This window comes from Equus asinus, chromosome 10, assembly GCF_041296235.1.
Source record: "Equus asinus isolate D_3611 breed Donkey chromosome 10, EquAss-T2T_v2, whole genome shotgun sequence".
Lineage (NCBI taxonomy): Eukaryota > Metazoa > Chordata > Mammalia > Perissodactyla > Equidae > Equus > Equus asinus.
The window spans coordinates 54,911,073-54,933,073 of NC_091799.1; the positions used below are offsets into that span (position 1 = coordinate 54,911,073).

Below are 22,001 nucleotides of genomic sequence, written 5' to 3' on the forward strand. Positions count from 1 at the left end.
CCAGTCTTTTCTCCTCCCTTCCCCTCATCACTTTCCCTTTCACAGGTGACTCCCCTCCTCTTTCTGGTCTCTTCCTTCTCCCCCTAACGTCTCTCCTCCAGTCCCACTGGTGGCTTTTCCTCTTGACATTGGTCCATTTCCCCCCCTTTCCTCATCTCTGCACTTCTTACTCCCCACACGGACACACAGGAGGCCGCCTCCCAAACCACTTGAATCCTGTTGTAAAAAGCGGCCTGCTCCTTTATTTGTTCAGAAGATTGCCCCTCCCTCTGTCGTCAAACCGCAATGGCCATGGGATCCTCTGCCACCTGGCCCAGAGGAGACAGTTTCGAGGCCGAAGCTGAGGGTCAAAGGGGGTCATGGCTCAGGCACTGCGGTGAAGGGACGGGCACAGAGGGGACTCCTGTGTCCCGCAAGCGGTTAGGAGCCCGCCAGGTGCTGGTGGAAGTAGAGGCCGAAGAGGCTGGAGAGCAGCTGGCAGGCGGCGGTCCACCAGATGAGGAAGGCGAGGACGCCGCGGAGGAAGAGGGGCGTGAGCAGGCCGCCCAGGGCCCCGGCGATCCGGGCCGCCGTCTGCTGGGCCTCGTCCTCCCACGGGCCATCCGGGCTATCACTGCCGGAGGACGGGGAGGGAGACAGCGGGGGGACCGGGCCCAGGCCCCAGGAGTAGCCACCTGCAGGAGGAGGAGCGGGGAGCGAAGGATGGGTGGAGGCACAGACGGTGTGGGCCTCCAGTCTCGCAGCGGAGCAGATTCTCACTTGCCGCCCCGCGCCCCAGGCTCGGCTCCGCACCCATCCAGTCTCCGCGCCTGCCCCGGGCTCTACCTCCCGCCCCACTTCAGGCCCCGCCCCGGCCCCGCCTTGCTCTAGCTCCAGGTCCTGCCCACCCTATCCGTGGGCCCCCTCCGCTCTATCTCCAGGTCCCGCCCCCACTTCAGCCCCGCCCTGCCCCGCCCCGCCCGCTCCTTCTCACCCAGCGTCTTGAGCAGCAGCGTGCAGTTGAGCGTGAGGATGAGCGGCGTCAGGTACTGCAGACTTACCACCGTCACGTAGCAGTAGACCCGCACCACCTGGTGGGCAGGTAGCACTGGCTGCAGCTGGGGACCATCTGGGCTCCGGGTGACCCCACGCCCGAGGGACCCGGAGCCCCGCCCTGAGCTTCCGGTTCCCTCCCCGCCCGGGGCGCCCGTACCCGCCGCTGGATCTCACGGGCCTCGATGCGACCGGCCTCCCGCCGCAGCTGCTCCACGCGGGCCTTGGCCAGGCACAGGTAAGCCTGCAGGTGGGGCCGGGTCACCGCCAGCCGCAGCAGACACAGCACCACCAGCACCCAGAGGCGCAGCGAGTCGAAGACAGAGTCCGACAGCCTGCCCAGAGGGAGGGGCGAGGGTGCTAGCGAGGCTACCCCGACCAGGGATTTTCCCCCAGGGCCCAAGCCTCCTCCCTGAGCTTCGGAGACTGGAGTACATACAGGGGTCCCCAGCTGCCCTCCCTCCCAGCACCACCCCATACGCACAGGGAGTAGGGTGTTCCCCCAAAGGGCGCCTGGTGCAGGAAGTCCCGTGCAATGGGCTTGGTCCAGAGCCACAGGATGAACAGAGGGGATAAGAAGCTGGTGTGCAGAAGGAGCCTGGGGGCAAGGGCACAGAGGGGTGAGGCCTGGGCACCCGCCATCTCCCTAGCCTCTCCCTCAGGCTCCCTAAACCCCACCCATCCTGGCCCCCAAGTAACTGCAGCATGGGCCGATCTTCTGACATGGTCAGGGCATCCCGGTGGGTCTGGGCCAGCCGCAGGCCGGGGAAGGTGAGGAAGGCGCCCAGCATGGAGCCCATGACTGCTAGCCCCACGCGGATGGCCAACTTGGCCAGAGGGAGCCTGGGGAAAAGAGAAGAGTCAGGCAGCCCCAGGCCTGTCAGCACCCTACCTGCAGGACACAGCCTGCCCCTGCTCCCCTCCTTTCCCAGCACTCACGCCCAGTCCCAGCCCTGCGTCTTCAGAAGTGGCTCCAAGTTCTGGGTCATGCTGGCCAGGCCTAGGGAAGACAAGAAGAGGGCAGTGTTCAGTAGGCCCCTGGGGCCTCGGAGCCTGCTCTGCCCCCTCCCAAGACATCCTTTTGCTCTCCAGGTAGGAACACACCAGTGGCAGCCAGGCCCTGTGCCAGGCATGAGGACTTTTCTCGGGTTACGTGCAGCTCTTTTCAAAAAACAGGAGAATGCACCAGGCCGACACCCTTCACTGGACTAGGAGAATGCACCAGGCCGACACCCTTGACTGGACAGGAGAATGCACCAGGCTGACACCCACACCCTTCACTGGACTAGGAGAATGCACCAGGCTCACACCCTTGATCGGACAGGAGACAGAGTTGGGGGCACTGAGTCTGAGCTGCCTGGATTATCCTAGGAACCTGGAAGGGCATGAAGGGTTCCTGCAGGAAAAAACCAAAGTCCTGGAAGGAATCCTCCATTCAGGCCCCCAGATTTCCCACAGAGTAAAAGTAAATAAATATGAGTCACAACCAAAATCACCAAACACACAAGGAAACAAATCACCATAAAGGAGAGTCAGCAGAAAGGAAAAATAGACAAGTTTAGACTCCAAGGACTTCAGAAATTGGCGTTACCAATTATGTGTGAAATCCCTGAGGAAAATAAAAGCTGGAATCACAGAACAGGCGACATGAGTACCTCAGATGACCATTGGATTTGCAAAGGAACCAACTAGGCTTTGCTAAAGGAAAACTATAATTACTGAAATGATAGGTTGTTAAACAGCATATTAGCAGCAACCAAAGGAGGAATTAATGAATCAGATATGAAGAAGTCAGTTAGATTCCAACTCAGAAGGACAAAGTGGGAAATATGAGGAGAGATTGAGATAAGGAAGACAGAATAGAAAGTCCAGCGTAAGTCAAATCCCAGTCCCAGAGAGAGGGGAGAGAGAATGGAGCAGAGGAGATGTGAGAATGGTTGAAAAGTCTGCAGAATGGTGACACATACAAAGTATGTCAAACCAGATACATGCAAAGGAATCCATACCTAGACACACTGTGGTGACACTGTGGAATACCAAAAAGAAGCAGATTGCAAAGCAGCCAGGGAGTTAAGACAGATCACCCATAAAGGAAGGACAATTAGGCTGGCAGCCAATGTCAACAGCAACAAATAGAAGGCAAAAAAGTAAGATGGCAGAAACAAGGCCAAATATGTCAGTAATCACAACAAATGTAAGCAGACTAAACTTTGAAATTGAATGATACAGATGGTCAGACTTGATTGAAAGTATCCAGCTATATGTGTTTTAAAGGAGGCATGCCTCAACATAAGGTCACTGGAAGGTTGAAAGAAAAGGGATGTTAAAAAGATACAACAAATACTAATCAAAAGAAAGCTAGAGAGGATATATTAATACAAGATAAACTAGACTAAGACAGAAATATTAAAAGAATCAGGAGGGGTCAATACATCATGATAAAGTGGCTGATTTGCCTCGAAGATGTTCTAAATCTAAACTTGTAAACACCTTGTCAATTAGCCTCAAAATATATAAAGAAAACATTGACAGAACAACCTGGAGAAATTGAGAGCTCCATCCTCCCAAAGGGAGATTAACCCTTTAATGGCTGATGAAAAGTTAGGAAAGATGGAGATTTGAATTTACTGACCGAGGCCAGCCCGGTGGCACAGCAGTTAAGTTCACATGTTCCACTTCTCGGCGGCCCGGGGTTCACTGGTTTGGATCCCGGGTGCAGACATGGCACCACTTGGCACGCCATGCTGCGGCAGGCATCCCACATATAAAGTAGAGGAAGATGGGCACAGATGTTAGCTCAGGGCCAGTCTTCCTCAGCAAAAAGAGGAGGACTGGCAGTAGTTAGCTCAGGCCTAATCTTCCTCAAAACAAAACAAAACAAAAAAAACCCTTGAATTTACTGACCCATAGAGGCAGGGAATATATGTTCTTCAAGAACATGTGGAATAGTCACAAAAACTGAACACATTCTAGGCCATAAGACAAGTCTTACCAAATATTAAAGAATTTATTACAAATAGACCATCTTCTGTAACCACAGTGCAATTAAGCTAGAAATAAATAAGAATTTTTTTTAAGTTCTCCATTTGAAGTTTTTAAAAACACATATATTGATTCATAAGTCAAAGAAGAAATCACAACAGAAACTTTAAAATACCTATAAATGAATGGAAATGAAAATACAAGTCAAAACTTATGGGGTAGACAAAAGTGGAACTTAGTAAAATATTTATAGCTTCAAATGTTATAATAGGAATAGAAGAGGCTGAAAATGAGCTAAGTAGCAAAGTAAGAAGTTGCAAACAAGAAAAGGAAGCCTATCACAGTGCTGTTCTAGAATCCAGCGATGCCAGCCACACTAAAGGAGAAGGATTGAAAAGGATGAAAGAAACCAGAAGATTCCACAAGTCACTAAAAATGCAATTGCTTAGCAAGGTTATTCCATGGAAGACACTCAATGTGATGCCTACCTCATAACACAAAAGTGAACTCCCAGGAGTCTGAGGGTTTGTGTGAACAGCAAACGTTGAAATATTGTGGAAGAAAATACAGAATGTCTTTCTGATCGTAGGGAAGGGAAGGGAATTTCTTCAAGACAAAAATTAACTAAAATAACAAATTCCTTTCATCAAAAGACACTAGAGGCAATGGCTGTAACTACGTTCAATGGCTCAGCCAAAAAAAAGTGTGATGCATGTGTGTGTGGAGATGAAAATAATGCAAACATGGTCAAATGAATATAGGTCAAGGGTGTATGAGGGTTCATTAGGGGATTCTTCCAACTTCTCTGTAGGTTTGAAATCTTTAAAAATAAAACATTTGGGAAATTTTTTTAAAGGAAAAACACCACAAAGAAATTGAAGACACACACGTCAAATTGGGAATTTTTTTTTTTTTTGAGAAAGATTAGCCCTGAGCTAACATCTGCTGCCAATCCTCCTCTTTTTGCTGAGGAAGACTGGCCCTGAGCTAACATCCATGCCCGTCTTCCTCTACTTTATACGTGGGACGCCTACCACAGCATGGCTTCCCAAGCGGTGCCATGTCCGCACCCGGGATCCGAACCGGCGAACCCTGAGCTGCCAAAGCAGAACATGTGAACTTAACCGCTGTGCCACTGGGCCGGCCCCACAAATTGGGAATTTAATCAATTCCAAGATACATGGTTTTTTTTTCACATTTTAACTTTTCTGAAATTGGGATACATGTGACAATTGATGGCATGCAGTAGTTTAAGTGACAGTATTTTTTTAATCTCTTTTCAGTGGTTCATGAAATAATGGTGTCAGATTTGATAGAAGGAAGTGTGTGCAACACATGTAACAAAGGATCAGCATCCAGAACATATAAAGAAACCTTACAAATCAACAAGAAAAAAAACATACAGCCCCAGGAAAGCTTCACAACGTTGGATTTGGCAATGATTTCTTGGATATGACACCAAAGGCAAAGGCAACAAATTAAAAAATAGATAAACTGGACCTCATGAAAATTAAACATTTTTGTGCATCAAAAGATACTATCAGTGGGAGCTGGCCCGGTGGTGTAGTGGTTAAGTTTGCATGCTCGGCTTCAGGGGCCCAGAGTTCACAAGTTCGGATCCTGGGTGCAGACCTGGCACCACTTGTCAAGCCATGCTGTGGAGGCATCTCACATAAAGTAGAGGAAGATGGGCACAGATGTTAGCTCAGGGCCAGTCTTCCTCACACACACACACAAAAGATACCATCAATGGAGTAAAAAGGCAACCCAAAGAATAAGAGAAAATATTTACAAATCATATATCTGATAAGGGATTAATATCCAGTATATATACAGAACTCCTAAAACTCAACAACAAAAAAACAAACAACGTGATTCAAAAATGGGCAAAGAACTTGAACAGACATTTCTCCAAAGAAAATATATAAATGGCCAACAAGCAGATGAAAAGATGCTCAGCGTTACTAATTATTAGGGAAAGGCAAATCAAAACCGCAATGAGATACCATCACACCCATTGGGATGGCTATTCTTAAAAAAAAACCAAAAAACAGAAAGTAATAAATGTTGGTGAGGATGTGGAGAAGTTGGAACCGTTGTGCATTAGTTGTGGGAATGTAAAATGGTGCAGCCACTGTGGAAAACAGTTTGTTGGTTCCTCAAAAAATTAAACATAGGATTGCCACCTGACCCAGCAATTCCACTTCTGGGTGTGTACCCAAAGGAACTGAAAGCAGGGACTGGAAGAGACATTTGTACGTGTGTGTCCATGGCAGCATTGCTCACAACAGCTAAAACATGGAAGCAATCTAACTGTCCACCAACATGTGAATGGATAAGGAAAATGTGGCATAGCCACACAATGGAATATTATTCCCCCTTCAAAAGGAAGGAAATTCTGACACATGCTACAGCATGGATGAACTTTGAGGACATTATGCCAAGTGAAAGAAGCCAGTCACAAAGAGACCCATGCTGTGTGATTCCACTTATACGGGGTCCCTAGAGGAGACAGATTCATAGACACAGAAAGTAGGATGGAGGGCACCAGGGGCTGGGGGAGGGGCACGGGGAGTTGGTGTTTAATGAGACAGAGTTTCAGTTTTGCAAGATGAAAGAATTCTGGAGATGGATGGTGGTGATGGCTGCACACCAATGTGAATACACTTAATGCCACTGAAATGTACACTTAAAAATGGTTAAGATGGGGGGCCAGCCTGGTGGCACAGCAGCATGTTCTGCTTTGGCGGCCCGGGGCTCACTGGTTTGGATTCTGGGTGCGGACATGGCACTGCTTGGCGAGCTATGCTGTGGCAGGCATCCCACATATAAAGTAGAGGAAGATGGGCACGGATGTTAGCTCAGGGCCAGTCTTCCTCAGCAAAAAGTGGAGGATTGGTGGCAGATGTTAGCTCTGGGCTAATCTTCCTCAAAAAAAAAAAGATTAAGATGGTAAGTTTTATGTTATGTGTAAAATAAGTTAAAATTAAAATTAAAAAAGACACACAGCCAAAAGAAAAATGGGCAACAATAGGAACCATCTTTTCACAGAAGAAGAAACTTGAATCCCGTTCATAACAGGAAAACATGCTCAGCCTCCCAGGCAACCAGAGAATTGCATGTTGAGACCACAGAGGCCACATTTTACACAGCCAGATGGGCAAAAACCAAGCATCTTCCACAGATTTTGACTCATTTGAACCTTACTGCCCTGCAGGTTGGCGCCATCAGCACCCGACCTCACAAGCAGGGAGGCCGAGGCAGGGAGGGTTGTGCAGCCACCCAAGCTCACCCTCGGCATGGCCAGGAATCAGCGGGCAGCCTGAGCCCAGCATCCACACTCTGGACGCTAGGCCACACAGGTGGTGGCCAGGCTGGGAGAACTGCTCTGAAAAATGCTGAGGCACCATCTTATAAAGGTGAACATGATCCCATGGTCCCCAAGTCCTGTGCCTGAAAGAAACACCTGCACGCATGTATGAGCAAACACGTACAAGAGTGATCCCTGTAGCACTGTGAGAGAGCTAAATGGCCATCAACAGGAGAATGGACAAGTAAGGACGAGAACATCATACATCCGTGACGAGAGATGAACCGAAGGCCCCAGGCCAACACAGCCCAGTTTTGGAAACAGTATCAGAGAGGAAAGCATGAGCTGTGGAGCACACACTGCAAAACTGAACAATGAATTCTCTAGGGGCAGAGACATCTGAGAGGAAACTATTTTTTAAAAAGGCAAAGGAGAGTGACGTCAGCAACATGGCTGAGTGAGCAGTCTTCTTTGTCTCTCCCCCTTCGAATCTACATCTAATTGGACATTCATCATCGGTCAACAAAGGATATCCACACAGCATTTCAGGATGCCTGAGAGACCCATGCTGCTATACATCGGAAGGTGGATGGACTTCCCCCCAGGCAGGAGGTGGAGATAGGTGAAAACTCTCTGACCCCCAACCCCCAGACAGCCTAGTACCTGCAAGTGACTTTCTTCCAGCGGACACGCTCATAGCACCACCACGCACCAAGGCAGGCATGAGTGCACTGGTGGAGTGACGGTGGAAACAGGTGACCACAGTCCTACCTAAGCCCCCCACGATTGCCCCTAAGCCCAGGGGGGAAATCCACGGTCCCACAGCAGCCACAGGGCAAGCCTCTACTTGGCATTAGCAGAGAAGCCCCACCCAGCATTCAGAATGCTGGGAGGCTCTGGGACAGGGGGATCCTGGGTGGTGCAGCAGCCCACCAGCTACCTCTGACTCACAGACTCCAGCAGTGTCCCAGAGAGGGCAAGGGACACCCAGTGGGCCCATGGGACTGGGTGGGGGAAGGTTGATGCCCCAATGGCCCTGCTCCGTGGTCCAAGGGGAAATTCCATGGTCCCACAGCAGCCGCGGGGCAAGCCTCTACTCGGCATTAGTAGAGAGGCCCCACCTAGCATTCAGAACGCTGGGAGGCCCCAGGGCAGGAGGATCCCAGGTGGTGCACCAGCCCACCAGCTGCCTCTGATTCACGATCTCCCGCTGTGGCCCAGAGAGGGAAAGGGACACCTAGTAAGCCCGTGTGAGTGGGCAGTGACAGGTTGGAGTCCCAGCAAGCCTGCTCCACGGTCCAGGGGGGAAATCCACAGTCCCACAGCAGCCACAGTGAAAGCCTCTGCGCAGTATTAGCGGAGAGGCCCCGCCTGGCACTCACAAGGCTGGAAGGCCCTGAGGCAGAAGTAGCACAGCTGGGTGAGCTAAGCACAGACTGCAGTAGATACCCATAGCTCTGCTGCAGCCCACAGTGAACAAGCGAGATCTTGCAGGCCCTGATGGTGACAGAGCTGTGAATCTACGTGAACCTGGTCCCGGCCGCTGTGAAAGCCCATAACACCGCTGCAGACCCTAAGGAGGGAGCACGTCTAGGTGGTCTGCAACAGTAGGCACCAGCAACCTGAGGCCCCCTTGCAACTGTCCCCACAGCTGACAAGAGACCCCACAGGACCACTGTGACTATGAGGAGGGGCCCAGGTCCAGTCAGCAACAGCTGACAGGGTTCCTGGTTGGTGCAGATTAAACAGCTGCTCCCCTCACTCCAGTAGAAGCAAGTGGAAGCAGTAACTACATTCTATCTCTATGCGGAGGCACAAATCCACGCCATCAAGCAGTATGAAAAATATATTAAATCTCCAGCACAGAAGAAAAATAACAAGTACCCAGAAAACAATCCCAAAGACAATGAAATCTGTAACCTAAATGACAATGAATTCAAAACAGCCATCATTAAAAAACTCGATGAGTTAAAAGAGAACACAGGTAGACAACTCAATGAGTTCAGGAGCTATGTCACAAAAGAGCTTGACACTATAAAGAAGAACCAATCAGAAATATTGGAGATGAAGAACACAATGGAGGAGATTAAGAAAAATCTGGACTCTCTGAATAGTAGGGTTGATAATATGGAGGACAGAATTAGCAATTTGGAGGATAGGAATATAGAAATGCTGCAGATAGAGGAGGAGAGAGAACTAAGACTAAAAAGAAATGAAGAAACTCTCTGAGAATTATCCGACTCAATTAGGAAATGCAACATAAGGATTACAGGTATCCCAGAGGGAGAAAGTATCCCAGAAGGAGAAGGGGGTGGAAAGCCTGTTCAAAGAAATAATGGCTGAGAACTTTCCAAACCTGGGGAGAGAGATGGAACTCCATGTGACAGAAGACAATAGATCTCCAAACTTTATCAATGTAAAAAGACCAACCCCAAGGCATATAGTAGTGAAGCTTGCAAAAGTCAATGACAAAGGGAAAATACTAAGGGCAGCAAGACAGAAGAAAATAACCTACAAAGGAACCACCATAAGGCTGTCAGTAGATTTCTCAGCAGATACCTTACAGGCTAGGAGAGAGTGGAATGATATTCAAAACTCTGAAGGACAAAAACTTGCAGCCAAGAATACTTTATCCAGCGAAAATACCCTTCAAATATGATGGAGAAATAAAAAGTTTCCCAGATAAACAAGTTAAGGGAGTTCATTGCCACAAGATCTCCCCTACAAGAAATGCTCAGGAAGACCCTCATACCTGAAAAATCAAAAAAAGGAAAGAGGTTACAAAACCCAGAGCAAAGGAGATAAGTGGAAAGACAAAAACAGAAAGTAGCAGCTCTCCATCAGAACAGGTTAGCAAAAATTAAGTATAACATTAAAGATAAAAGGAAGGGAAACACCAAGAATGAATATAATCTTGTCATTTTAACCACAAACTCACAACCCAAGAAGGAAGAGAAAAAAAAATCTGACAATAACAACCTAGAAGGGGAAGAGAAAGGGGATGGAACGTCTTAATCTAAGGAAATAAGAGGCTATCAGAAAATGGACTATCTCATCCATGAGATGTTTATACAAACCACTTGGTAACCACTAAACAAATAACAAGAATAAAGACACAAATTACAAATAAGAAGAAAACCAATATAGAAATCTACCTACTTGAATTAGTAGTCCAAAAACCATGGGACAAGAAACAAAGGAAATGCAAGAGAACCGGAAAACAAGTGATAAAATGGCAGCATTAGGCCCCCACATTTCAATAATCACTCTAAATGTAAATGGATTGAACTCTCCAATCAAAAGGCACAGAGTGGCAGGATGGATCAAAGAACAAGACCCAACAATATGCTGCCTCGAGGAAACACACCTCAGCCCCAAAGACAAACACAGACTCAGAGTGAGGGGATGGAAGACAATACTCCAAGCTAATAATGAACAAAAGAAAGCAGGTCTCGCCATACTTATATCAGACAAAGCAGACTTCAAAGCAAAACAGATAAAGAAAGACAAAGAGGTGCAGTTTATACTGATAAAAGGGACACTCCACCAAGATGACATAACACTTATAAATATATACGCACCCAACACAGGGAGCACCAAAATTTGTAAGGCAACTGTTAACAAAACTAAAAGGAGACATCAACAACAATACAATAATAGTAGGGGACCTCAACACCCCATTAACACCAATGGATAGATCATCCAGACAGAAAGTCAACAAGGAAATTATAGAATTAAAGGAAAAATTAGACCAGATGGACTTTATAGATATATACAGAACACTCCATCCCAAAACAGCAGGTTACACATTCTTCTCAAGTGCGCGTGGAACATTCTTAAGGATAGACCATATCTTGGGAAACAAAGCAAGCCTCAATAAATTCAAGAGGATTGAAATAATATCAAGCATCTTTTCTGATCATAATGCTATGAAACTAGAAATCAACTACAAGAATAAAGCTGGGAAAGGGGCAAAAATGTGGAGACTAAACAACATGCTACTGAACAAACAATGGATTATTGAAAAAATTAAAGAAGAAATCAAATATTATCTGGAGACAAATGAAAATGAAAACACACCATACCATATCAACTCATTTGGGATGCAGCAAAAGCAGTCCTAAGAGGGAAATTCATTGCAATACAGGCTCACCTCAGTAAACAAGAAAAATCTCAGATAAGCAATCTCAAACGACACCTAACAGAATTAGAAAAAGAGGAACAAAGAAAGCCCAAAGTCAGCAGAAGGAGGGAAATAATAAAAATTAGACCAGAAATAAACAATATGGAAACAAAAAAGACAGTAGAAAGGATCAATGAAACAAAGAGTTGGTTCTTCGAAAAAATTAGCAAAATTGACAAACCCTTAGCCAGACTCACTAAGAAAAAAAGAGAGAAATCTCAAATAAATAAAATTAGAAATGAGAGAGGAGAAATCAGAACAGATACCACAGAAATACAAAGGATCATAAGAGAATACTATGAATAACTATATGCCAACAAATTGGACAACCTAGAAGAAATGGATAAATTCTTAGACTCTTACAACCTCCCAAAACCGAATCAGGAGGAAACAGAGAATCTGAATAGACGAATCACAAGTAAAGAAATTGAAACCGTAAATCAAAAACCTCCCCAAAAATAAAAGTCCAGGACCAGACGGCTTCTCTGGAGAATTCTACCAAACATTCAAAGAAGTTTAACACCTATCCTTCTCAAACTATTCCAGAAAACTGAGGAAGGTGGAGCACTCCCTAACATATTCTATGAAGCCAACATCACCCTGATCCCCAAACCTGACAAGGACAACACAAAGAAGGAAAACTACAGGCCAATATCACTGATGAACATAGATGCAAAAATCCTCAACAAAATTCTGGCAAACCGAATACAGCAATACATTAAAAAGATTATACACCATGATCAAGTGGGATTTATACCAGGGACACAGGGATGGTTCAACATCCGCAAGTCAATCAACGTGATACACTACATTAACAAAATGAGAAACAAAAACCACATGATCATCTTAATAGATGCAGAGAAAGCATTTGACAAGATCCAATAGCCATTTATGATAAAAACTCTCAATAAAATGGGAATAGAAGGAAAGTACCTCAACATAATAAAGGCCATATATGACAAACCCACAGCCAACATCATACTCAATGGGCTAAAACTGAAAGCCATCCCTCTGAGAACAGGAACAAGACAAGGGTGTCCACTATCACCACTCTTATTCAACATAGTACTGGAGGTCCTGGCCAGAGCAATTCTGCAAGAAAAAGAAATAAAAGGAATCCAAATAGCAATGAAGAAGTGAAACTTTTGCTGTTTGCAGACGACATGATCCTGGCCAGAGCAATTCTGCAAGAAAAAGAAATAAAAGGAATCCAAATAGCAATGAAGAAGTGAAACTCTCGCTGTTTGCAGACAACATGATCTTATATATAGAAAACCCCAAAGAATCCATAGGAAAACTATTAGAAATAATCAACAGCTACAGCAAAGTTGCAGGGTATAAAATTAATATACATAAATCAGTACCAGTTCTATACTCTAATAACGAACTAACAGAAAAAGAACTCAGGAACTCAATCCCATTCAGAATCGCAACAAAAAGAATAAAATACCTTAGGGTAAATTTAACCAAGGAAATGAAAGACCTATACAATGAAAACTACATGACTTTCCTGAAAGAAATTGATGATGACATAAAGAGATGGAAAGACATTCCATGCACATGGATTGGAAGAATAAACATAGTTAAAATGTCCATACTACCTAAAGCAATCTACAGATTCAATGCCATCCCAATCAGAATCCCAATGACATTCTTTACAGAATTAGAACAAAGAATCCTAAAATTCATATGGGGCAACAAAAGACCCCAAATTGCTAAAGCAATCCTGAGAAAAAAGAACAAAACTGGAGGCATCACAATCCCTGACTTCAAAGCATACTACAAAGCTACAGTAATCAAAACAGCATGGTACTGGTACAAAAACAGGTGCACAGATCAATGGAACAGAACTGAAAGCCCAGAAATAAAACCACACATCTATGGACAGCTAATCTTTGACAAAGGAGCTGAGAGCATACAATGGAGAAAAGAAAGTCTCTTCAAAAAATGGTGCTGGGAAAACTGGACAGCCACATGTAAAACAATGAAAATTGACCATTCTTTTTCACCATTCACAAAAATAAACTCAAAATGGATCAAAGACCTAAAGGTTAGACCTGAAACAATAAGTTTTCTAGAGGACAATATAGGCAGTACACTCTTTGACATCAGTTTCAAAAGAATCTTTTTGGACACCATAACTCCTCAGATGAGGGAAACAATAGAAAGAATAAACAAATGGGACTTCATCAGACTAAAGAGCTTCTTCAAGGCAAGGGAAAACAGTATTGAAACAAAAAAACAACCCACTAGTTGGGAAAAAATATTTACAAGTTATATATCCGACAAAGGGTTAATCTCCATAATATATAAAGAACTCACACAGCTCAAAAACAAAAAATCAAACAACTCGATCAAAAAATGGGCAGGGACATGAACAGACATTTCTCCCAAGAAGATATACGGATGGCCAATAGACACATGAAAAGATGCTCATCATTACTAATCATCAGGGAAATGCAAATCAAAACTACACTAAGATATCACCTTACACCTGTTGGAATGGCAAAAATATCCAAAACAAAAAGTGACAAATGTTGGAGAGGTTGTGGAGAAAAAGGAACCCTCACACACTGCTGGTGGGAATGCAAACTGGTGCAGCCACTATGGAAAACAGTATGGAGATTTCTCAAAAAATTAAAAATAGAAATACCTTATGACCCAGCCATCCTACTACTGGGTATATATCCAAAGAACTTGAAATCAGCAATTCCAAAAGTCCCATGCACCACTATGTTCATCGCAGCATTATTTACAATAGCCAAGATGTGGAAGCAACCTAAGTGCCCATCAAGTGATGAGTGGATAAAGAAGATGTGGTATATATATATACAATGGAATACTACTCAGCCATAAAAAAAGATAAAATCGTCCCATTCACAACAACATGGATGGACCTTGAGGGTATTATGTTAAGTGTAATACGCCATATAGAGAAAGACGAACTCTGTATGACTCAACTCATAGGTGGAAGTTAAACATAGAGACAAAGAGAACTGATTGGTGGTTACCAGGGGAAAGGGGGAGTGGGGGGAGGGCACAAAGGGTGAAGTGGTGCACCTACAACATGACTAACAATAATGTACAACTGAAAGTTCACAAGGTTGTAAACTATCATAATCTTAATAAAAAGTTAAAAAAAAAAGGCAAAGGAATGGTAAACACAAAATTTGAGAAACTGGTTGGGTTGGGAGTAGGAGAGGAAGGCAGTGGGATCAAGGTTGCACAGCGACATGCTACAGGAGCATTGGGAATGTTCTAGTTCTTATTTGAGAGATGGGTTCATGGGTGTTTATATTATTATTTTGCTGTGTAATTTACATATATACGTTCTTTTGTATATATCAAACATTTTATAATTTTAAAAATTGAAAAGTGGGGAGAACTGGAAAGATAAACTCTAGGAGTCAGCAGAGTTATGTGGGCCATGGTGAGGATTTTGGTCTTTATCCAAAGACCACTGGAGTCTGGTGTCAGGCAGAGGAGTGATGTGATCCAAATTACGTTTTTAAAAGGTCATTCAAGGAATAGAGAAAGTCAAAAGAAAAATGGGAAACTAATAAAAAATAGTTGCAATTCCTATCCCATACAAAGGCTAGTTTCCTTAATATATAAAGACCTCCTACAAATCAATAAAAGGGTCAAGAACCCAGTAGAAAAGTGGGTAAAATAATAGCTCTGAAAGGGAGATAGAAATGGCTCTACAACATATGAAAAGATGCTCAACCTCACTTACATTTTTACATTTTACCCATCAGATCACCCAAGATGGAAAAGCCTGAGCAAACACATTGGAGAGGATGAGGGGGGAACAGGCACGTTCATACATTTTTTCCTGAAGGGCAATTTGCAACATTATCAAAATTACAAATGCACTTTCTTGCACAGGGCCACATGCACAAGGCTGTTCCCATACAACACGGTTGTGTAACAGCTTGGTTTTGTGTAACAACATTTGATAACAAAAGAGTTAGATGTCCATAAATAGTGACCTGGTTAAATAATCATAGAACATCCATAAAATGAAATATCACGTAGCTGTTACAAAAAATGGCACTGTATGTAGTGTCAAGGGACAACTTCCAATATTTATTGTTTTTAAGGGAAAAAGACAAGGTGTAGAGCCATATGCACTACTGTTTTACATGAATAAAGGAAAGTGGGACCCTAGGTTTCCTCTGGGGAAGAGAACCAGTGTGGAAGGGTGATTTTTACTGTGTGTCTTCTTATACTTTATGAATTTTATACCATTTACCTATTTCCTCCCCAAATTAAATTAGAATAGGTAAATATTAAGTCACTGTGGCTGCCGGGTAGACAACAACTGGAGGGAACGGACGTGCCCAGGTGAAGAGCTGCAGCCGCAGGCGTCCATCAGAAACAGTGAGACAGGGTGTCCTCTCATCCCCAAAGCCCAAGGAGGCACCCAGGGTAGCAAGCACCCATGGAGACTGCTCGGGCCCCAGGAGCCCCCTCCTTCACCTACTACGTGGAACAAGCCACTTAAACCCCACCCTCGACAGCTTACACGAGGGAGTGATGGAGGTGTCGACCCCAGGCCCCCCACTGCACATACCTGGCTCCAGGCCCAGCTCAAGAGTCTCCTCCCGCACCACCTGCACCAGCATGGCCAGGAGCAGGAAGAGGAAGGCGAAGGTGAGGCAGACGGAGCGCTCACCCCCCTCCTCCGCACTGAAGTACAGCCGGGTCACAGTCAGGAACACCTTGCTGGGGACGCGGCTAAGGAGGCCTTGAGCGCCTGTAGTGCCCCTCCCCTGTTCTCCCCGCCCCGCCCCTGCCCCCCACCCCCCACCCCCGGCCAGTGATCCCTCAACTCCGGAACACAAATACCAGAGTTTGGGTTTGAAGTCCCAGGGAGCAAGTTAGTGATGAAGGAGAGTGAGCCACTGAACAAGCCCAGAAGACAAGACCCAGGGCTGCTCACACCTGTGTCACTGGCATGGGGGTGTGCAGGGGCAGGTGTGCCTGGGCCTCCAGCTTGATTCATCATACTACGTGTGGCCAGTTAGAAATGGCCACCAAGTCTGTCTCCTAGGGGTCCCGCCTGCCTGACCCACCTAGTCTCCTGGCGGCATTCACAGCAGGTGAATTTCCTGTTCCTCTGAGACACTATCATAAATACAGGCTGTACCTGAGAGTCTGCCCCAAAAGAGACCCATGGGGCTTTCCAGAACCAGTGTGAGCATCAAGATAGGCTTCGCTTCTTCACAAGCCCATTCCAGGACATTTTCCCTGGCTAGGGTCCTCAAAGTCATCAGTTTGCCTCTGCTCTCCAAGCAGCTTAATTAAAAGTTGCAGAATGGGCCTTCTCTTTTCCAGCCTCTCCATCTGGGCTGCTTAGTGACTTACTTTGACCAAGAGAATGGACAGGGATAGGGGTGGCTGACTTTGGGCAAAGCCTCAGGTGGCCTGCAGAGGCTCCTTTTCCTTGTTGGCCTTTCTGCTCCTGCAGTGAGGAAGCTGGGGCTAGCCTGCTGGATGGCTGGACCACTTGGAATGGAACGGAGACTAGCCGACCCAGCTGAGCCCAGCCCAAAGCCAGAGCCAATGCAAAGCGGCTGCTTTATCCCAACAAGATTGCGGAGGTTTGTGGCACAGCAGTCAGTAACTGATATACCAGTTTAGCGGGAGACAGGGGACTTCAGATCCGGCTCCCACATGCCTCCCCCTGCCCCACCCAGGGAGCCTGGAGGAAGGATACACGGAGAAGGCAACGGTGAGCAAACACCAGAACACAGCGATGTTGGTCTCCTTGGCTGAGCCCAGCACGTAGTAGTAGGCCTCTGTGAAGAGGTACACGCCTCCCGAGTACACAGCGAAGTCCACGAACCACTGGTACTCCAGGAAGAAGCGCAGGACTGCATGGACAAGCTGCTCAGTGCTGGCCATCCGCCCAGGCCGCTCCCTGCCCCATCTCATCCCATTAGGGTGTGGGCCGAGAGGGGAGTTGGGGACCCAGTGGGCCTGTTACCGAGGGCATCGACGGCTGTGAGGGGGCAGGTCTCCAGCTGGAAAGGGGCATCTCGGGGCACAGACAGCGGCTTCTCCTCACTATAGCCATTGGCCCACCTGGTGGGGAGGGTGTCAGAGCAGCATCTCCAGGTTCCTCCTCCCCCAGTCAGGCATGGCAGGCTACCCAACCCCAGCACCCCAGCACAGAAGGAGCTGGCCCAAGAGACACCTTCTCCCCTAACCTGGGTCTCCTCTGCACTCCAGGGTGCTGGCACCAGTTGCCCACAAGGCTGGCCCAGAGCACATTCCAATAAGCATTAGATGCTGACTGGAGGCAACCAATGAATGCCGGTGCCCCTCTCCTCCTCCTTGGGTGTCCTGATTCTCCCAGGTGCTGCCCCACCCCACCCCCAGCCACTCCCCGAAGGCTGGGGCTCACTCACCGCTCCTTCCTGCCTCGGGGTCTCTGCTTCCCCACCAGGGCCCGAAGCTCTTCATCGGATGGGTGCTTGTATCGGAAGAGACTGAGGGCAAAGACAGGCAGTCAGGACAGCTGGGGCATGGTGGGTCAAGGCAGTGAGCCCCAATATCTGGGACTGGAGTCAGAGGGAGGGCTGGCTCTGAAACGGCTGGGGACAGGATGGGCAGGGGCCATTGAAGGCACGGGAGGTGGGCTGGGTTTGGCTGGGGACGTGCAGGGGGGTGCTGGACACCCCTGAATGTGCTGGCTAACTCTCTTAGCCGAGCAGGTGTGGCACTGTCCTGGGGAGAGAGTTCGTTCCACCAGCTCTCAGGAAGCAGCTGAGACTCAACCGTGGACAAAAAGCATGGCGGGAAAGGATCGCAAGGAGAGGCGGGTGGAAGGGGGTTGGATTACAGGCAGGCAGGAGTCGGGGAAGCAGCTGCTCTTCCGAGGGAGGGGACAGTTTCACGGGTGTACATCTGTCAGCACTGATCCAACTGTGCGCTTCAAATATTCGCAGTTGATTGTACACCAATTACGTCTCAATAAAGTTGTGCTAAAAAACAACAAAAATGCCATGCAGGGCGAGGCGGCTGGGGGAAGCGGAGGCGGGGGTCTGTGGGCCCCTCCCTCTGCCCGCGAAGGGCTGCGGCTCCTGCGACTCACCTGCCATCGCAGAGCAGCCAGCGCGCGAAGGAGCAGTGCGGCGCCAGCCTGTGCATGAGGGTGGCGGTGAGCAGGGTCACCACCAGCTGCACTCCGAGGACGGCCTGGGGGGAGGGGATATGAAGGGCAGTGCCTGCCAGAGGGTGACAAGCTCACTCCTTCCGAAGCCGAAGCCGGGCTATTTATAGAGACGCCAGGGGGCAGGTGGGGGAGGGAGGGCCCTTCCCGGCTCAGGCTGCATCTTGGAGAAGAGGCCTGGGATGAGCTTGGACCCAACCCTGGGAGCCCCTGCTGAGGGCAGATCCCCCCACCACCTCGACCTGGCTGGGGTGTAGGGTGGTGCAGGGCAGGCACTGGAGCAGAGACTGGGGTTCCCCTCCAGCCTCTGCTATGGATTTCAGGTATTAATCTCCCTGAGCCTCGGTTTCCTCATCTAGAAATGGGGTGCTTCCTCTTCTGTTTCCTGTACCCTCACTACCACCCTCCCCATGGAGGAGGAGCTTGGCACACCCAGGGAAAGCGGCTTCTCTCCTACTGTCCCACCCACGCACCAACTGTCTCTGGTGAGCTTCAAGCTTCAACCTTCACCCTGGCGGCTGGGTCCCCCAAAGTCTTTCCCGTCTTAAATTATGCCTGGGGGCTCCATCACCCTCTCCTCCTCTCCCTCCTTTTGTAATCAACCTCCTTGGAAAGCATCTATTTCTGGCCACTGCCTGTTTCCGGAGCAAGATATTTGAGTGGAATGACTTTTTTTTTTTTTTTTTTTTTTTTTGCTGAGGAAGATTTGCCCTGAGCTAACATCCACTGTCAGTCTTTCTCTTTTTGTATGTGAGCCCCTGCCACAGCATGACCACTGACAGACCAGTGGTGTGCAGCTGCCCCCAGAACCAAATGCAGCTGCTGAAGCAGAGCACACCAAACTTAACCACTAGGCCATCAGGGCTGGCCCTGGGATAACTGTTTCTTAATTAGGAATTTTCTCACCAAGTTCTGTGTAATGACCTTTTAAACAACAATTCATAACACGTTTTCATATACCTACTTTAAAAAGTTTTGGAAGAAATGATTTTGGTAATCAGTCTGAACATGAAGCTGGGTTTACCTGCTTGAATGCAGGAAATACCCATTTGCCATCAGTAATTATGTAATATTATGTGCTCAGGAGAGCTGCCTACGGGTATTATGGTATTATAATTAACAACTAAAATTAAATAAAGATTAATATTAAAACTAATTATTAAAATTATTTTTTAATCAGGCAAGAATAAGCTAACTTTAATGGGAAAAGCTCTGGTGTGATGGATATCGACCTAGCACTGTAATTCAGAATGACTGCTGAGAAATTTACCCTTCAAATAACCCTCTAATAGGATATTCTCTCTATGCCTGAGCCTCGTAAACCGAGACTAGAATATGTTTTCAATAACGGGGTTGGGAGGTCTCACCAGTCTCCTAGTCTCACTGCTTACCTTCTCCACCCCCCAAGTGCAGATTGGCTGGCGGGCACCAATGACCAGGGACCGTGGGCCCCTCCAAACCCAGTGTGCCGCGGGGTCCGCGGCCCGCCATTCCTCCTAGGACCCCTCCTCCGCCGCCCCCCAGCGCCTTCCACTAGCCGCTCTCCAAACTTTAGAGCCTGGGGAGCCTCTCCCCTGTGACCGCATCCTCTGCCAGGGTTTTAACCACCGACCTGGCCCAGCACATGGGCACCTCCAGCCCAGATCTCTCTGCCGAGCTCGCCGACCGTGCCTCCTCCACGCCCTTCCCGGGAAGCCCCAGCAACCGCCCATCCAGACGTCAGGTTGGACAGACGGAGAGAGAGAGGGAGGGAGGAAGGAAAGGAAAGAAGAATGGAAAGAGGAGGAAAGCAAGGGAACGGAAAGGAAGGAGGGAAAAAAGACACGCGTCCCTCCACCTAAAGCTCCCAAAGTCCGCCCAGGCATGTTTCTCAAGTCCCGCGACCCAGCAGCCTCCAGGCTTGGGGTCCACGCTCTGCAGATCTCCAAAGATCTTCTGGAGCCTCCCATCAGGCCACGGTCCTCCTCTGCTCAAAGCCTTTCCCCGGATCTTTGATCCGAAAATCTGAGAATCCTACTAATTCAATGCGACTTTCCTCCATCCTGTTTCCGGGATCCCTTCCCTCCTCTCCCACCGAGACCCGCACCCCGGCCGGGAACGACCCCCACTTCCAAGCACCCCTCCATCAACTCTCTTCCTTCAGGCCCTCCGCCGACGCCCCTCCTCGGGGAACCCCTCCCCCCGCCCCAGGCAGGGTGAGGCCGCCTTCCAGTCCCCTTCAGGCTGTCCCTTCCTCTGCCCAGTCCGAACCCCTCGGGGCTGGGGTCCCCGCCCTCGCCCCGCACCAGCCTCCCCACGAGGGGCCGGGCAAAGTTGGAAGAACTGACTCAAGGGGTTGGACCCGGAGCCGCGTGAGACCTGAGGGTTTCAACCGTGCTGTCTGCAATTCCGGGACCTTCCCGCTCCCTGAGCCACCCCGATCCCGGGGCCTGGGGCCTCCTCTCAGGGCTCCCTGGCCCGTCCACGCGCCCCGATACCCTCGATGGACTACGCTTCCGCAGGACCCTGGTCCGCAGAGTCCCCAGATCTCCCTCGCGAGGGACGAACATGCTCGGGTCCCTATCCGCTCCGCGGTGCCACTACCCCTCGGCAGGACCTCAGGTCCTAGAGGGTCCTGAGAGACTTGCCAGAGCCCCAGAATGCTCAGGCGGTTCCAGTCCCGGCAGCTTGACCCCCGGACCCTCACAGGTCCCGCTGCGAGACTCTGACCCCAAAGAGAGACACACGGTCCTCAGCGCGACCCCGAGTCCCTCCGAGCCCTCAATCCCCACAAAGGGACCCCCGTCCCTTCGGCGTCTCCCCAGACGCCCCCGGCCCTGAGGGGCCCCCACGCCGCAGCCGCCGGCTCACCATGTCGGCCGCAGGAGCGCGGTGCGCGAACCCACGGGCCTGGGGCTCAGGGCGCTTCGTGGGAACTCGACCAGTCAGAGCCCGACCCTGGTCTGACAAGCAGCCCGTGCGACCAATCATCAGGCTTGGAGCTGGGGCAAATCACGAGGGACAAGGGATCGCTCGCGTTGCATGCCGGAAATTGTAGTTGGAAGACGCTCGACAAGCTCAGACTGTAGTTGGGTTAGGACTGTCTCTGGGACCCCTGTGTGGCTGCCCTCTCCGAGGTTCAGTCTCCTCACCTGCACCTGGCTCGCAGGTCTGTAGCGACTACATTCATCTATCCATACACTCTCTCCCGCTGGGTAGTTCTGAGCGTGGAACTACCCTGATCAAGGACATTCAATGACTCCCACTGACTAGACTCCTAAGCTTGCCACCAGCCATGCTATCATACTTCCAAGCCTCTGTAAATGCTGCCTTCC

At 48.5% G+C, this 22,001-nt stretch overlaps 1 protein-coding gene across 3 annotated transcripts; it reads right to left on the reverse strand.

The window, feature by feature from the left end:
• Positions 1-217: 217 nt before the first annotated feature.
• TMEM161A (transmembrane protein 161A) lies at positions 218-21,641 on the reverse strand. Of its 3 annotated transcripts, XM_070519499.1 has the most exons (14): positions 21,538-21,573; positions 20,300-20,370; positions 18,610-18,713; positions 18,358-18,499; positions 17,924-18,004; positions 17,500-17,597; positions 17,230-17,386; positions 16,084-16,235; positions 1,972-2,032; positions 1,732-1,875; positions 1,517-1,630; positions 1,193-1,367; positions 974-1,070; positions 218-674 (listed from the first exon to the last, which is right to left on the reverse strand). In XM_070519499.1, the coding sequence occupies exons 4-14, from the start codon at positions 18,420-18,422 to the stop codon at positions 421-423; spliced, it is 1,398 nt and encodes a 465-aa protein (XP_070375600.1). In that variant the 5' UTR covers positions 18,423-18,499; positions 18,610-18,713; positions 20,300-20,370; positions 21,538-21,573; the 3' UTR covers positions 218-420. The 3 variants fall into 3 exon arrangements, with proteins under 3 accessions (XP_070375600.1, XP_070375599.1, XP_044629087.2); XM_070519498.1 differs by lacking the exon at positions 20,300-20,370 and having other exon boundaries at positions 21,538-21,595; XM_044773152.2 differs by lacking the exons at positions 18,358-18,499; positions 20,300-20,370 and having other exon boundaries at positions 21,538-21,641.
• Between the last annotated feature and the right edge of the window lie 360 nt (positions 21,642-22,001).